General features: G+C 37.4%; 3 protein-coding genes across 4 annotated transcripts; 2 read left to right on the forward strand and 1 right to left on the reverse strand.

The window, feature by feature from the left end:
* Positions 1 to 4,703: 4,703 nt before the first annotated feature.
* Positions 4,704 to 9,192, forward strand: LOC135118385 (uncharacterized). The gene is made up of 3 exons (XM_064040239.1): positions 4,704 to 4,945; positions 5,367 to 6,267; positions 8,073 to 9,192. The coding sequence occupies exons 1-2, from the start codon at positions 4,831 to 4,833 to the stop codon at positions 6,263 to 6,265; spliced, it is 1,014 nt and encodes a 337-aa protein (XP_063896309.1). The 5' UTR covers positions 4,704 to 4,830; the 3' UTR covers positions 6,266 to 6,267; positions 8,073 to 9,192.
* Positions 9,193 to 12,509: 3,317 nt separating this feature from the next.
* On the forward strand, positions 12,510 to 15,761 carry LOC126056623 (putative nuclease HARBI1). 2 transcript variants are annotated; one of them, XM_064040109.1, is made up of 3 exons: positions 12,510 to 12,665; positions 12,797 to 13,121; positions 13,230 to 15,761. In XM_064040109.1, the coding sequence occupies exons 2-3, from the start codon at positions 12,898 to 12,900 to the stop codon at positions 14,098 to 14,100; spliced, it is 1,095 nt and encodes a 364-aa protein (XP_063896179.1). In that variant the 5' UTR covers positions 12,510 to 12,665; positions 12,797 to 12,897; the 3' UTR covers positions 14,101 to 15,761. The 2 variants fall into 2 exon arrangements, with proteins under 2 accessions (XP_063896179.1, XP_049706307.1); XM_049850350.2 differs by lacking the exon at positions 12,510 to 12,665 and having other exon boundaries at positions 12,676 to 13,121.
* Positions 14,232 to 15,436, reverse strand: LOC126056626 (uncharacterized). Its single transcript, XM_049850367.2, has 3 exons — positions 15,040 to 15,436; positions 14,835 to 14,965; positions 14,232 to 14,576 (listed from the first exon to the last, which is right to left on the reverse strand). Exons 1-3 carry the CDS (start codon positions 15,434 to 15,436, stop codon positions 14,541 to 14,543), a joined length of 564 nt encoding a protein of 187 aa, XP_049706324.2. The 3' UTR covers positions 14,232 to 14,540.
* Positions 15,762 to 18,048: the final 2,287 nt, after the last annotated feature.

Consider the following 18,048-nt stretch of genomic DNA (forward strand, 5'->3'; position numbering starts at 1 on the left):
CGGTTCGCTATTATTTTTTGAGTAAAAAAAAGTGCAGCTCATATATTGCATCTAAAAATGGTCACTGAAATTTTGGGAAACGATGGACTAAGTAGTGTACGGTTAGATGTGGTTCAATCAAAACCTTCATATAAGAAAGTGGCTGAAAAAAACAAAACTGGCTAATCATTGGTCAATCTGATAGACTATTTGAGTTGATAGAGTTATAACTCCCAGTGCAATAGAGTCCCGATACTATCTGACATATTTACAAATAAAATATCAGTTCCAAAAAATAACAGTTCCAATAAATAACAGTTATAACTATTACGAGTTATTTATGCTAGTTTGTTAGCTGCGCGTGAGTTGATTAATCTCTTATTTATTATAGTAAATTGCAATAAACGTCGTATCTTGTAATTTTTATTGGCTATACGGATGTGAATGAGGAACATTTTGTATCGGTAGTTTGTTTTAAAACGAAAATAAGGAATATAGGTTAATATTTTGTTTTGAAACCTGTGTCATTTGAAATTGCAGTTTGATGTCGGATTTTGTTATTTAATATTTTTTATGCAGCCAGTTTTAAGTTTAAATAGAATTCTTCTATTGAACTACGGAAAACAGTGACCTACAAAAAAAGTTGACGTCTGAAAGATTAATTACCACAATATGAGCCATAAAACTCAATAAACAAATCAAACGGGATCGTAAGAAACATCCGTTCATTGAACTTTGATAAACAAACAAACGTTGCAATATTAGTTTATTTATAAGAGCGCTTTGAAGATTGTCGGCAGTATGCTTCGAGAATTCAAACTACTGTAGACTCCTTTACGGTGCCTTATTTATTGCCAAAGGTATAAGACCACCACCGTTCATACTCTATCTTCATATGTGCGTTATGTACAGATTAAAACTCGTAGGAAAGGGTAAAACGGAACCCTTTTACTTAGGAAGCGAACGCACAGGCAGGTGGCTTGCTTAGCGCCTAGTGCCTAGCGGCTTTCATCCTGGCTATTCCATATTATTATTTACATGTACTGCGCGCTTAGCGCCTAGCTAGTCGAATAGAAAGGATGAAAGCCGCTAGGCACTAGGCGCTAAGCAAGCCGCCTGCCTGTGCGTTCGCGGCCTAAGACTTCGAGGTCCGTATATCTGCCTGTCTATTACCAACCTGTCACTCACACACCTGTTATTGTGTAGGTATTGCTGTTGCCACTGAATCAACAAATTCTAAAAACCATATAGAAAAGTAAAAAACGTGAGTTTTTGTACGATGTGAATGAAAACGCATGATGTTTATTGTGTTGCCTCGCCCCTTTTCTGTTACTTTCAGGTTTTTTTTTTTGGTATAGAAAGGATTCATGGCGGGTCCGCTTTGTTAAATGCTCTAAGACAGTGTCGCAATGTTTGAACGCTTGAAGTTTGATACCCTTTATGTTTTCATATCTGTGAAGTGCTTGTATAGTTTCACCTTTAAGTCTGATATATATTATTCTTATTTTTTGTTGAGATGAAAGATGGAATACATATTGATAGCGGGAAACTGAACATTAGTTTCCCGGATTTTCTGGAGATGTTTCCACCAACGCTTCGTGAAAGCTGCTTTGCGTACCCTGACAAAACATGACTATAGCTTCATATAGCTGCAAATTAAAAATATGCGTGTTTAAGCAAATAAACTTTTCGTTTCAGATGTTTTGTATAGAACAGTGTGCTTCTGGTACAAGAGTTTTTAAAAGTAGCTTTTCCTTCTCAGACTTCTTGAACGTTAGTAAGGAAGGTCTTTAGAGGTCAAGTCGGACCTTCGAGTAAAATTCTCCTTCATTCCTTAGGGAAATAAATCGTGCAGATAAATAAGCAGAACGTCGCATCTCACCTTATTTGACAAGATAAGTTAGTGCCAAAATTGTAGGCCAATCTGACCTTTCATAGCTAGGAGATAGTGCAAATACGGGATATGGGACAGATACAAGGATAGTGATAGAAATGGAGGAGGCGGTATTTTTATTAATCATGTCAATGACCCCTCCCGCTGTGGGTGCAGCGTGAGGGAGTGTCAGCCTATTACTAACTAAAATCATGTACCAGGGCCTCGGTAACTCTTTCGAACAATCCCAGAGCCCCTGTGCACGAGGTTAGGATAGATTCCTGTGTTGATTTTTCTGTGGTGTGTGAATTTTTTACAAAGCAGTCCAGAGTCTGAAAGTTAGTGATCGACAGACCGTGCATTGGGGAGAACGCAAATGTCGGTTCTATGCCTCGCCATATTTGTTTTATCTCTCGCCATTTCCTTCAATACCATAGAAAAATCAACTATGTACACACCATAACCCAGACGGTAAATAAAAAAAAAGCAATAACTTAATACATATCATATCCTCCTTTTTATAATTCCACATTCGTATCGAATGATCCGCCTCCTATATTTGCGTACTTGCAAGCCGGTCGGCTTCAGATTGAAGTTTGTTTGTATTGTGTTAGCTGTTGACATTCGGTAGACCATCATTCCCGACCTTCGATCTGAGCCGTGTTTGTGTAAGTTTACGTTTTGAGATGGGCGCCTGGTAGTTATGGGGTTGTCCCTCACAAGATAGAGTTTTCGTTTTTCTTAATATTTTGATGGAACAAAGGTGGGATATAGTGAAAGGGGTCTAAGGAAGAAACGATAAAGTTTGTGTGAAAGACGTGTGAGATGACACAAGGCAGAGAAGTGTGGAAGAAGAAGACATATTGTACAGACCACAAATAGAAAATGTTATAAATATGGGATGAATAAAGATGGTGAATTGGGGACCTCCCGGATAGCTATTATACAATGTGTCCCGGGGATAAGTGACCGCCCGAATTTTTTTGAATATTTGTACAAAATTAAGGATAATTTCTTTTACATTTTTGAAAAAAATCATTTAAAAAAAATTATTGTCAGGCCTGTTAATAACAGGCTTTGCTCTTTTTTTTCAAATTTCAACTGACTGTATTTTTGCATTTGTTTGAAATAGCAGCAAACATTGTTCTGAGCTATTGTAGGAAATATTATGTAGTTTATTAATAAATTAAAAGAAAGTGATATTAAGGGGGCATTTATTGGACTTATTTTGAAAAAACTGAAAAAAAGGCGTTATTTTCTTTGAATTTTTATTTTCTTTTTTTTTCTAATAAATGTTTTATTACATTTTTGTTATGTTTGATAATTTTAATTGATAAACTATGATGTCGGCTAGTCAATAAAGAAAAAAGAATTTAAAAAGATGTAAAAACTTAGGAAATATCTTTAAAAAACTGCAGCACGTCACAGTATTTACTAAAAAAAAAATAAAAAAATCATTAAAAAAAAACCAAAGGCGGTAAGTCCCAAATATAAAGGAAACATTGACATATATTCTAGCGATAGACAAGAACATCCATACAAATAATTTACCCGCTTATGTCGTCTGTTGACATCTCGTTGACGTATTGTGACATGTAGTCATCCTCATTGATGTTAATTGCTGAAGTGTCGCTCGTATTTTGCCTACATTTTTCATTACTCAAAAAGTTTATATCTAAGTGAATTCAAAATCATGTAATATATCAAAAAGTTTATTTATATCTAATTGAATGCAAAATCATGTAATATATTAAAACCAGGAACTTATTTTTAGAGTTTTTAATATTAATTACGATGTTTTTTTTTCTTAAGAGGGCTATCACAAATTTTCGGGAATTTAATTATTTTTTCTTGAAAGTAAGAACGTACCATGACAAAGTGAAGTCTGTTTTCATTGATATTTTACCTACTGCCAGTTTTATGGCACATCTGTTTCTGCACGCTTTTCTTAATCCATAATTTAAGATGGCGGGCGGGAACAAATTAATGCATATTTGTAAAATTGAATTATAAATGAAAAGTATGATATACAAGCGTTGTAATAGCATGAACAGCGTGTAATTTTACTAACTTGACTCTCGAATAGTTTATATGTGTAAGTTTATACCTTGATATGTATTTTCTATTTTATAATTGTCGTTTCATAGACATCCATCTGACGCAGGCGTCAAAATCGCTCTGATTTGCCATTTTGGGCACTGCATAGTCTGCACTGCAGTTCAGTGTGGTAAGCTTTTTGTTCGGAACGTTCTATCTAGTACGTAGTACATATATATCGATGTAAAGGAAATTATCCTTAATTTTGTACAAATATTCAAAAAATTTCGGACGGTCACTTATCCCCGGGACACATTGTATATAGCCTTCCTAGATAAATAAAAGCAGATAGATCTTCCTAGATAGATAAATAACACTGGAGGAATTTCGCAAATCCATCCAATAGTTCAAAAGGTAAACAAACTCTGGAGCTTTACGATATCAGTATAGATTTATGAGAAACTTTTATTTCAGAAAGTAAAGCATGCAATTGCAACAAGATACAATAAAGGACTGACGTATGTCTTACGTCAACAAAGTTCTATAGACGATGGTGACGAACGAACTAGTTAAAAATAGCAGCCTGACTGAAAAACTATCAAATATGACCCACTTACTGAACTACGTTCGACATAGGTCGTCTAGGAGGGTTGGAAATATATGGGCACATATTGCGAGCTTAGACGCAACTTTTATTTTAATTATATGTCGTCGCTTCATTCTTCAGATACAGTTTACCAGGTAGTCCCTTTGACCTACTAGGCATGATTCGCACGTTGAGAGTATCGATTTTTAATCGATTACCCACTTTTTTTTTTGTTTTCTCAATATAGTGACGGTTGAATGTTCAAGTCATTCCTTTTTTCTGCGAGGCAGCGAACGCACGTATTTACAATACTAGTTCAAAAATTGTTCTTTCCGTGTATATTATAACGATTAGTATGCCTAAAAGGAAGCGTGAAGATAAGATTGAGCGTTATAAACGCAAAATCGAGAAACTTAAAGCAAAGCGTAGAAGAGTTATAAATACTTCGTCAGACGACTCGGATAAAACAGGTTAGTAACCTAACTTCGTTATCATATATTAGTGCTTATCAGTGATCGTAAAATATTATTCAAAGTTCACGCCTGGAGGTTGACCGTGTGTCATCACGAAGGCAAATCAACCCCTAGAGGTTAGCCGTGTGCTAACACGTGGGAGTTTCCTAATTTACACCCTAGAGGTTAACCGTGTGTTAACACGTGGGAATTTTAAGATATTATATAATACCCTAGAAGTTAACCGCGTGTTAACGCGTGGGTTATCAGAAACATATTTTAATATCTAAGTTTAAATCATCAAAATACCTACCTATTCAGGTTTTATGGTAGTGTCTGGAGGTGGATCGAGTATCCTCACGAAGACAATTCTTAAAACTTATTTTTCCATTATATAAAATATTGCTCTTAAAAATAACATATTGTTATTTGCTTGCAGATAACGAAAATTTGGTCGAAACCGTTATAGACCCACAAGCTACGCCTGATGTATCAGTAGCTAACCTAGAAGGGAGCAATATAGGAGAGGGTAGTGAAGAGCAGGCACCTGACCTGGACCCAGATATCTTATCCGCTCTAGGCGAAACAATCGAAGATATACCGACGTTAGGACCAAAAATTCATGATAAATTGTCGAGCCTTTGGCTACCTATCCTTAAAAAAGGTATAAACAAGGAAACAAAGGAAAAGCTCCTTAAGGAGTACACAATTCCTGAAAATTGTACCCTATTACAGGCGCCGAAACTAAACCCAGAAATCTCGGCCGCAGTTACCGAGGCCGCACGATCTCGGGATAAAAGGGTAGAATCGGTACAGCAGCAACTAGGACAAGGTATAGTTGCTCTTAACAAAGGCCTAGAACTGCTTTTAGATGATGGAAAAGATAGGTTACAAGCCGTAAAATTCCTAAGTGACAGCTGCCGTTTACTTTGTGATCTACATCATCATGAAACCGAAGCAAGAAAACGGTTTATTACGCCAGGTCTTGACAAATCTTTCCTAAATATTATGCAAGACGTAGACCGTGACGAAATGCTTTTTGGCAATAAGCTTTCGGACAAAATAAAAGCTACCAAAGTTATTGAAAAGCACGGCTTGCAAATAAAAAAGCCTACCCCTCAACCAAAGACTCCGCCTACGTTACCTTCATACCAACCGTCGCGCCCACGCTATCAGGGAAACTGGACGGGCCCTCCTCGTTTCCCTCCGAACAGGGGGGGGAGGGGAGGGCAAAGGAAGACGACGGCACCCTCGAATCGGAGAACCCAACCAGGCAGCTCTACACATCAGAAGCCACCTGCACAACCCAAGAAGCCACGTGCATCGGATCAGCAGTAGAGGTACATGCTGGTAGAATTCAGTATTTTTACAATTGCTGGTTACAAATTACCAAAAATCCTGAAATACTTAAGTGGGTATCAGAAGGTTATTCCATACCTTTCTGCAGAACAGTGACCCAGGTGTCTATCCCTTGTAACCTTCATACAAATAATGATAAGATAGAAATATCACGTTCTATCAGTGACCTGTTAAGACTAGGTGCTATATCACCATGTTTAAGATCTAAAAATGATTTTATATCTAGTGTTTTCCTAGCTCCTAAGCCCAATGGGACCAAAAGGTTCATCCTTAACCTCAAAAAATTAAACTCTTACATTTCCTCTCCTCACTTTAAAATGGAGGATCATAGAACAGCAGCTAGACTGGTGCCAAAAGGTGGTTTTTTGGCAAACATTGATTTAAAAGAAGCCTATTTTTTATTGCCTATTTCAATAACACATCGTAAATATTTACGCTTTATATTTGAAGGAAATTGTTTTGAGTTTAACGCTTTGCCTTATGGTTTATCTGCAGCCCCTAGAGTTTTCACTAAGCTAATGAAAGAAGTGGTAAACTATTTGCGGAGTAAGGGTCTCAGGTCTGTAATATATTTAGACGATATATTATGTATAGGGGATACCTATTCCGAGTGTCAATCAAATGTTACAAAAACAATCGAGTTGTTGAATTGCCTCGGATTTGTCATAAATTATGAAAAAAGCAATCTAGAACCACGACAAATTTGTAAATTTCTCGGCTTTATTTATAACACAATTGATATGTCATTAAGCTTACCAGCAGCTAAGCGAATTACTATCATCAGATTAGTTAAAAAATTTAGTTCCCTACCGCAATGTTCCATCAGAGAACTATCGCAATTCATTGGCGTGCTGACCGCAGCATGCCCAGCAGTAAAATACGGCTGGTTGTATACCAAATCCCTCGAGCGAGAAAAATTTTTAGCACTCCAAAAACATGGAGACTTCGAAGCTCGCATAAAACTATCCGATATCGTTTTACCCGATTTACTGTGGTGGGAACAAAATATAATGTCAACATGTAATGTTTTAAGATATGATAACAATTATTCCTTAGAAATATATACAGATGCCTCCCGAACTGGCTGGGGAGCATTTTGTAATGGCAAACGCGTGAATGGTGGGTGGAAAGATGATGAATTATCTTTTCATATTAATCACTTAGAATTATTGGCAGTCTTCTTAAGTTTAAAATGTTTTGCTAGCAAACATTGTAACTGCTCTATATTATTGCGTGTCGACAACACAACTGCTTTATGCTATATTAACCGAATGGGTGGTATTCGGTTCCCTCATTTGCATCAGTTGGCAAAAGATATTTGGCGGTGGTGTGAGAAGCGAAACATTTTCCTCCTTGCATCTTATATAAATACGCGTGAAAACGTGGAAGCTGATGCAGAATCACGTAAAATCAACGTAGACACAGAGTGGGAACTATCTAATTGGGCCTTCCAAAAGATAGTTCACACTCTGGGTGAACCAGAAATTGATCTTTTCGCATCTCGCACTAACACAAAATGCTGCCAATATATATCTTGGAAACCAGATCCTGATGCAATCACAGTCGACGCTTTCACTGTTAATTGGCATCCCTACTTCTTCTATGCATTCCCACCGTTTGCACTAATTCTAAAATGTTTGCGAAAAATAATAAACGATAATGCTACTGGCATTCTAGTTTTCCCCTATTGGCCAGGCCAAGCATGGTTCCCCTTGCTCAAACGAATGATCATCTCAGATATTGTAATTTTTGAACCTAAAAAAGATATTTTACGTTCAAATTTCAGATCTCATCACCGGCTTCATCGCAGCCTTTCCCTGGGGGCCGCGCTGCTCTCAGGGAAGCATTTACAAGATTAAATACACCGGAGGTAGCCCTGGATCTTATGTTAGCATCTATTTCCCACAATACCATGAAACAATATTCATCGACTTATAAATTATGGTGGTCTTTCTGTGAGAAAACCTCAATTGATAGTTTCGAAGCCCCCATATCATCAGTAATAGTATTCTTAGTTAATTTATTTAATGAAGGCGCATCCTACGGCGCCCTTAATAGTCACCGATCAGCCCTATCTTTACTCCTCGGGAATAACATAGGTTCTGATGAGCGTATCAAACGACTTTTAAAGGGCATGTACAAACAAAATCCATCCCGTCCTAAATATGCTACTACTTGGGATCCCAAAAAGGTACTAGACCATATTTCCAGTTGGTATCCGAATAAGGAAATAAACTTAACTCAACTCACAAAAAAGTTAGCAATATTATTAGCTCTGTGTACTTCACAAAGAGTACAAACACTATCTGTTATTAAAATTTCCAACATCAATAAGACTCCTACTGGAATAAAGATTTTAATATCAGACATTATAAAAACCTCCGCAGCCAATCGAGAACAACCTGTACTTTGGCTGCCTTATTTTTTAGATAATCCATGCATATGTCCAGCAACAACCCTTGAAGATTATCTTTCAGTTACAGCCGTATCTCGATCAGATGATAACGATAATCTATTTTTGAGCCATAAAAAACCGTTCAAAAAAGTTTCTTCTCAGACCATAAGTAGGTGGATAAAGCAGGTTCTTGCAGAGAGCGGCATTGACGTCACCATATTTAGTGCTCATAGCACTCGTCACGCCTCCACCTCGGCAGCGGCCTCTGCAGGAGTCTGCATTGAGACCATAAGAAAGACAGCTGGCTGGTCTAGCTCGTCTTTGACATTCGCTAGGTTTTATAACCGTCCAGTGGTCGATTTAGATACATATGCAAGATCAGTATTTGCTGTTGATTAAATATTTATATAATGATTCACGCTAAATAATTAATCAAAATGTTGTATATTGATTTATCATAAGAAGTTTGAAATTATGTTTTTTGGTTATAAAATAAAAGTTTTCTTCTGTATATCTATGTTTTACTAACATATCTCTGAACATCTACCTGGTAAACTGTATCTGAAGAATGAAGCGACGACATATAATATAAGATCAAACGAACTTCTGGAAGTGAAGTTCGATCATTATTATATGAGTCGCTTCATTCGAAGATACAGGCTTCCTCCCACCCATACCCTAGAATAAAACTTTTATTGTATTGTATTTATATTCTCTAAACAAGAATGACTTGAACATTCAACCGTCACTATATTGAGAAAACAAAAAAAAAAAAAAAAAAAGTGGGTAATCGATTAAAAATCGATACTCTCAACGTGCGAATCATGCCTAGTAGGTCAAAGGGACTACCTGGTAAACTGTATCTTCGAATGAAGCGACTCATATAATAATGATCGAACTTCACTTCCAGAAGTTCGTTTGATCTTATATTATTCTGTTGATAAGCCGATTCCCGCTTTTCACGCTTGTCCCATGCGAAGTGCTTTCCATTTCAGGATTAAAATTATTGTTGTCGTTGCCAAATTCTCTTCTTCTTCCCAGCAACAATACATTACGTTTTTGGGGGCATTTCATGTAATTACGACGTGTCTGAGAGTGTTATTTTTCAGCCTACTTTGAATATTATTTCAAATTCACAGCGATTCCGAGGTTAAATATTTGGATTCACAAGTATCAAAATGGATAGGTACAGATCTTGTACACGACGTCAAAATCACATTATTGGATATAAATATTCAATACTCAAGGATGGTGTCTCAATTTACTATAACTCACACTAAGATAACAAATAGATTGGCGTTTTTTTCACCCACGTATCTGTTTCGGACTGTAAATTGACTTATTACCGCTACCTACATATAGGTACTCTGTGTCGTGAACCTGAAGTTACAGGGCACGATTTTTTATAAAGTCGATCTTTTTTATCTCTTACTATATGTAGGTACGTTCTATAAGTTCGTCACACTATAAAAAAAATATTCAAACAATATATTGTACAAAGAAAAAATACAATTAATAGTAACTATAGGTTTAGTGTCTTTGGTTCCACTTCAGATGGATTGACATAGACATTTAAAACAATTTAAGTGTTTACAATAAAACTTAAAATTATCTGAGTATAAAATCAGAACTTAAAAAGCGTCATAAAAGTCCTCCCCATCAGTGTCGACTGGGAGTTTTGTCCAAGAGGCTGGCAGCATTGCCAAGTTAGATTTGAACATCTATGGATTTTACTGTGTTACTGTTATCCAAATCATCTAATTTGATTAAATAGCATTCAAAACATAAGCCAAACCTGCTGTATATACTTAGTAATAGTTTACACCTACGAAGGTATTGTCATATTTATATATTTATTTACCTACTTTTAATGAGTGCATGTTAATTTGGAGTAACCTACTTTTAATCGATTTATCACATTCCAGGCGAGCTTTTCCATAATCTACCAAGCGTAACCGCTCACAGTATACCCCTGTATATTCCAAGTACCACAAGGGTAGCGCGTGGGCGAGGGAACATATCATTTCGTTACGATAACATTGCACTGCAGTGTGCGTGTGTTATTCCGAGCCATGTCCTTCTGTGATATATTGAAATTATACTTCATTTTCTATTTGAGGAAATTTTCGATTTTTCCACGGGACTCATTCGTTTCGTTTCTATAGGAACTTTGTACTCTCTCCTCTTTAAAATATGTAAGGGCAGTGTAGCAATTGATTGGTCCGAACTCGGCTAAAGAATTTTATTTTTGAGATTATACATATAATAAGTATGCCTAGTTTCTGCACGCGGTTTTAGCCGCGTTCTTGGGGACCTACTCCGCGTACCCGAATAAATGTAGTATATATGAATTTGGATCACAAACTAAAGGTGTGTTAAAAAGTTTATTCGCCGACTTGCCAAAAAGCAAGTTATTTAGTTAGTCCTCTAAAATCTAATCTGAGTTACAATATTATTATTTCACAGCACACTGGCACACTGCCGGGTGACAGCGATGAGGATCAATTTTTCGACGCACTTTATTAGTTTTAAGTTTTTTTTTAAGGTTAACATAGATTTAGTTTATTTTAAAATATAATGTACAGATATTGATGAAAAATGAAGTTACAATATTAGTAGGACTATCTTTTTATTCTAAGCATCAAACTTGGACAAAATTCTGCTCATGCTATCTAAATACTCCATATTTTGGAGTGAGGAGCCTGATGTCGACACATGCACTCTACGGGAGATTAATGACTCTTCCGATTCACTGGCTTTTTATCCGCCTCCCTATTCTGAGGGCCTGATTGTGGAAGGAGATATTGTCTGAGGACCTGTTTAATGGGTATGGTGATGAAAGCTTGTGTTTTCGCTGTAAGAGTACCTGCGTATTAAGAAAATGCGACTGTTTGTTTCACTGTCTTATTATGTGTTTGTCTGTGTTGTATGTGGTCACTATAGTTTGTTTGTCATGCGTCTAAGGCAAATGGTTTAATTGCTAATTGATTCAGATGAAAGTTAACGGCCAAAGTGAGTATTGTGGAAAGTTAAAGACAGATAGATATTTATGTGTCGTGATGCAGCAGAAGTATATAAGTTACCGACATATACCTACTATGATAAAGGGTCATACATATATACTTATATGTACATACAGATGTTTCCGCTTTAAGAGTTTCAATACAGTCGCTTTTAAAGAATGTCAATAAGAGATACCTATCGAAAATATTTTAAAAATAATTAAAACATATCAATTGAGCCACTCCACAATAACAAGAAGAATCTATCCATATCCCAAAATTTAGAGGTTTTCAAAACCCCTTTCAATTAACTAACACCCAATAAACAAAACACAAACGCTTGATATTATCGCAAATAACTGGTGATCCAAAACGTGCTTCTAACACTAGATGTCGGATTTATTATTGTTTCGTTACTCTGATACTGGGTGAGAAGAGCTTAATTTAAGTAGTTAACGTATTTTAACTCGTATGCTAGTTTAGTTAAATGTTGAGAGCAGGGGCTGACCTATTTCGCGTTAATCTTATTGCGGATAATAGATTAATGTTACTAGTATAATAGTGAATTGATACAGGCGGATTTTCCAAGCGGAAAAATCTGGCGATATCATCCGGTTAGTACATATATTCGACTGTAAGATTCACAGCAAACAGTTGACAATGTCCCGTGTGAAATATGACGTTTGAAACCAACCGACTGATTTTGCCGGTAGAAGGCCGGTATTGCTACGCTCGACAAAAATCCGCTAGTCTGAAAGCGCTCCTAGTGTCCGAGTTATCGCAAATTCGATTAACTGGTATCTGTCACCTCAGTCACACGTTATTCACATTAGGGCCGATTTTTCAATTGTCAGATAAACAAACAGATAGGGTATATTCGAGAGATAGCGAAGTTGATGAATTTTTCAATGGTCGAGTAAGACCTATTGGACGAATAAATCCTTATCTGAGGAATTAATTTATTTGCCGCCTTGACCGCCAGGTAAGTAGATACTATTCGATTGATAATTTGACGCAGATGACGTTTTAGTTTGAAGTTATTTCTTGCGCTATTAACAATTTATCAATTTATTATGGATATTTTCGATAATATTGATGACTTGGCTATCGAAGAAGAGACTTTAATAAATGAATATATAAATCCACCCGAAAGAAAAGAAAGAATAATCCGCCCAAGGCCTGAAAGTTATTTCTTGCGCTATTAACAATTTATTATGGATATTTTCGATAATATTGATGACTTGGCTATCGAAGAAGAGACTATAATAAATGAATATATAAATCCACCCGAAAGAAAAGAAAGAATAATCCGCCCAAGGCCTGATCACTTTAGGATTTGGGATTCAAAAGAATTTCATCGCAGATTCAGACTTCGGAAAGAGTCGGTGCAATATTTACTTTCCCTAATTGAAAATAAAATCAAGCACCAAACAGAAAGGTACGTAAGCGGTAAGCTGTTATATCGCACTTTCCGTGATGTAAGATAGTGCTTACCTATGTATGTACTTACAATATCAGTTAAAATAAGGGCTTTTATTTGTTTCAGAAATCAGTGTATTTCACCCATGTTGCAGTTATTAATTGCACTGCGATTTTATGCCACTGGAAGTTTTTACATAACTGTTGGTGATTTTGGTGGTATTCATAGTTCCACTATGTGCCGTATTATTAAAAAAGTTACTGAAGCTATAGCATCTTTAAGAACAATATTCATAAACTTGCCAAGAAGTGACGAAGACATCAGAAGCACTCAACTAGAATTTTATAAAATAGCCAGATTCCCTAGAGTAGTATCGGCTATAGATGGCACCCATATTAGGATTCAGTCGCCTGGTGGTAACACTGCAGAAGAATTCAGGAATAGAAAAGGATTCTTTTCGTTTAATGTTCAAGCAATGTGTTCAGCAGACTTGATGTTTCAAGATATAGTTGCACGTTGGCCTGGCTCTACCCATGATTGCATGATATTTGCCAATTCACATGTGAAATACCACTTTGAGAATGGTGAATTTGGCAATGGAATTATACTTGGAGATAGTGGTTATGAACTAACTAATTACCTACTCACTCCTTTTCAAAATCCAGACACACCAACTAAGACTTTATATAATGAATCACAAATTCGAACACGGAATGTTATTGAAAGGTGCTTTGGAGTTTGGAAAAGACGGTTTCCAGTCCTAAGTATAGGATTAAGGTGTAGGCTGCCGCTTGCACAAGATGTGATTGTAGCCTGTGCTGTACTACACAACTTGGCAAGATCAAAAAATGAGGAGGAACCTCCAGTGGACCCAGAATTGCATATTCCACCACAGCCTATATTTCCACCCGCTATAGCCGATTTTACTGGTGATGAAAGGTGCCATACTAGGAACTTAATCTTAATAAATTATTTTCATGCCTTACCTACTGAATAATCTAGGGCAGCCAAGCTCAATTTTTCAACAGTTTTACTACATATAATCTTTATATTCATTCAATAGAAATTTATGTTTATCATATGTGCAATTTCTTTTTCAATTAATGTTACATAATAAAAACATTGGTATTTTATTAAAGTCAAGTTTTTATTTTTCAAAATAATGAACAAAAATCTAAGTCATGGTATTTGGAACTGCTCCACAATTACACCCATTTTGTTTTAATTGTAATGAGTGTAATTCTTCTTTTCTTCTCTCATCATTAGCTAAATGCAACATTTTCAGTTTATGCTCCTCCTCCATAAACTGGTGCTCAAGTTTGGCAGTCTTCATTTGGAGCTGTACTAGCTCCAGTCGAGCTTCGCTTAATTTGTCTAGTTTGGCGGTGACACTAGCTTTGGAGACATTTGGTTTTAATACATTGGACACCCTTGATTTTAAAGCCTTTGGGTGCCATTTGTCCCAATTATTTTCTGAAAGTAATACAACAACAATTACATACAATACATTACATGAAAGTATACCTACATTTAGTATGGGCTTATGGGCTAATTAAACATAACATGTTTCATTTGTTTGGTTTATTATTAGATATCAAAACACAATCTGTAGTACCCTACTATAATCTTACAACCTGCCTGCAAGCATAAATTATAAATTATGGCCTCATAGAATGCTCCTTAAAATAAAATAACTGAATTTAAGAACATCTGACTTTTATAGACATATACCTTTTTGATTGTCCTCAACAATTTCCCGATGGCCAAATCAACTACTGGATGGGGTTGGAATGAATTTTCTGGTATTTCTTCTATTTCAAAAATAATATTACTATCTTCAACTTCTTCCAGAGGAGTAGATTCTGAAAAATATTATTACATGTGAGCTTTTGCACTTTAAATAGTAACTGGTAACCAAAAACATGCCAATACTTACTTGAAATAGTGTCACTGTCGTGACGTGGCTCAAGTCCTGTTATGTTCGAGCAGATGCTAAGCACCTTTTCATCGATTTCACTGAATTCTGGAGCTTTTGAAGGCCCTCCTCCAGTTTTGTACATCTCTTGCCTTTGCAGAGAAGATTTCTTTTTTGTGTTTTTTTTTATACCCTCGTATTTCAATTTGAGGGTCTTCCACGATCGGGCATTTGTGGACACTCCACAGGAGTTAAAATTCTCTTCTATTTGCCTCCAGGCTGCCTCCTTATCCTTATTAGTAACGGCATCAGTTTTTTTATTTTCAACAATATTTTTAAATTTTGCCACTAAATTAATTAGGAGCTGAATTTCAGCAGAATCAAAATTGGCTGAGCGCTCTCGTTTTTTGTTTTCCATTATTTTACTTTATGTTTTTCACAAAATCAAAAACAACTCAAACTGAACTGGCTATTTTTAACCTAAAAATTATAGACGGATAATTTGACAGGATAGAAAAAAGTCTGTCTCTGTCTAATGCATTGCTTAGCGATATATTTGTTTCACTTCTCAAAAGCTTAAAATGCTAGAGTTGAAATATTGGATCAAAACGTTATTCATGCAATAAATTACTAATGAAAAATCGACGAGCATCTATTCGTCTGTATAAACAGTCCAATAACGTTATTCCTTAGAATAGTTATTAGGCATTTTATCTGATGATTGAAAAATCGGCCCTTAGTCAGTTGTTTAAGAACGGTGATTAGTAAGGAACTTTATATCAGCATGGCGATCCAACGAGGTAATGCTGCCAGCCTCTTGGGCACGCTCCCAGTTGACAGCGATGTTTGTTTGTTTTACTGGAATAGTTTTTGATTTGTATTGTAAATATTTAAATATCTATGTAAATAAAGAAAGAATACAAAAAAATATGTAGGGAGTGGCCCCACATCAGGAGTTAGGAGCTAGGAATGTGTTACAGTTTCGTCATAGAATCATCATGGTAGGCGTGAGTATATCGGGCGAGGAGAATAAAATTCACTGTTACAATACAATCAGCGCTTTAATCACACTTCGAAGCTTAACATCCAATAATTCTCAATAATCATGTAAAATAGGAAATACAGAACTCCATCGACACGCCACAGATCACGTGACCTCCATTCGCAAAGCCCGAACCAATCTGACTGACTGACTGTCATTAGAAACAAAAGGAACGGTTGTCATTACTTTTCTAGGCTGCCAGTGCTCAGTGTTGTGTCAAGAGCGAGAGGTACAATGAGCCTACAATAAAACTCCTTGGATGATTCCCATTGCACCTAACACTCTTTGGAGAACCACCACGATTTATCGAAGCGCCGTCACGGCCATACTGACTTTCGCACGTCCTCGTGCGCCTCTGTGTCTCCAGCTCCTCTGTCGCTTCAATCTGTAATGAAGAACAGCCTGTACAAACATGTCACACGCTCGTCCATCTCTGACCACTAGTACTTCATCGTCAAGCTCTGACTACTCGTTCCCCAACGTCACTCTCGGACCTCATGTCCTTTGTCGTCACTCCCGGACCTCATGTCCTTCGTCATCACTCTCGGACCACATGTCCTTTGTCATCACACTCGAACCACATGTCCTTTGTCATCACACTCGGACCACATGTCACCCTATCGTCAAACTCTGTCTCTTGTTCTTAGTCGTCAATCTCTGTCCACGCCGCCACGCGGCCAAGTCACAATGCCAACTCTCATGGCACCACACGCCACCTCGTGGCCAACTCACAATGCCAACTCACATGGCTCCACACGCCACCTCGTGGCCAACACACAACGCCAACTCACATGGCTCCACACGCCACCTCGTGGCCAACTCACAACGCCAACTCACATGGCAACACACGCCGCCTCGCGGCCAAGTCAAATAGTCAAGTCCCACTGGACTGTGCTAAGCGACATGGTTAGAGTCACCAGAACCTACAGCCAAGATAAGCCAGCTCTTAACATGACCCCCATGCCGTGCTACAGCGTCCCAGCGAGCACACACGAAAATCAGTCACAGTCAACACACGTCGTGGAACATCGACTCAGAGGACCAGTTCCTGTTATTCATCAGTCACACTAGTCACGTGTCATGGGAAATCAGCCCTGCACGCCAGTCCCCAAGATTTGTCACATGTCATGGAACAACGGCCCTGCGAGCCAGTTCCCATATTACACATAATCAGTAACGGTCAAGTTAGTCGCCAATCATAAGCCAGTTTAGAAGCCATCAATTTTCTCAAAGTATTTGAAATCACAAAATCAGCATTGTCAACATAATTGTCATCATCACATGATACTTTCTACATTCCACGGTCGTTAACCGCCGTCTCGGCCTCCTAAGTCCCTTAGTCACATTAAAAGCCACAGTCGTAAAATAAACCCACATGGCTCACATTTACAATCTCCCCGCGTCTCCTTACTACGTAAACAACAAAACAGATCACCTGCTCGTAACGTAGAGATAAACCCCGTCAACTCTACCACAAACCCATCAACTCAGTCCACCATAGCATCAACGCGACGTCTCGGCTTCTAGAAGTGCAGACGAAGCCAGCATACACATGTGCCGCAACACCTCGCACGGCGCCCTCTTAGTCGATCTCGTTCTGTTCTCCAGGCTCGATTCACCTAAGATGATATCTGTTAAGCCAAAAATAGAAAGTGCTTAGGCAACCGATCAAATATTGACAACATATGGATCAGCAACTGACCTTCTGGTTACGCAAGATAGTAAGACCTACACACATGTTACAGATTTAAAGGATAGCAATCATTATTTAAATGAAGAAACTAGATACATTAAATGCTAAGCACGAAACCAAAGAAAGATCGAATTGCAAGTCAGACTCAACTTGTAAATTACTAAATCATTATAGCTACGGTAGTCATTCACATCAACGCCTTCTACTCGATAGGCTTCACATAACCGTTGTGTCCCTTAGCCGAGCTCTCAGCCCATCCTGGCCTCCTAGGGACCACAACCACAGTGACATGACA

The sequence above is a fragment of the Helicoverpa armigera genome, chromosome 21 (genome assembly GCF_030705265.1).
Source record: "Helicoverpa armigera isolate CAAS_96S chromosome 21, ASM3070526v1, whole genome shotgun sequence".
NCBI classification, from domain to species: Eukaryota; Metazoa; Arthropoda; class Insecta; order Lepidoptera; family Noctuidae; genus Helicoverpa; species Helicoverpa armigera.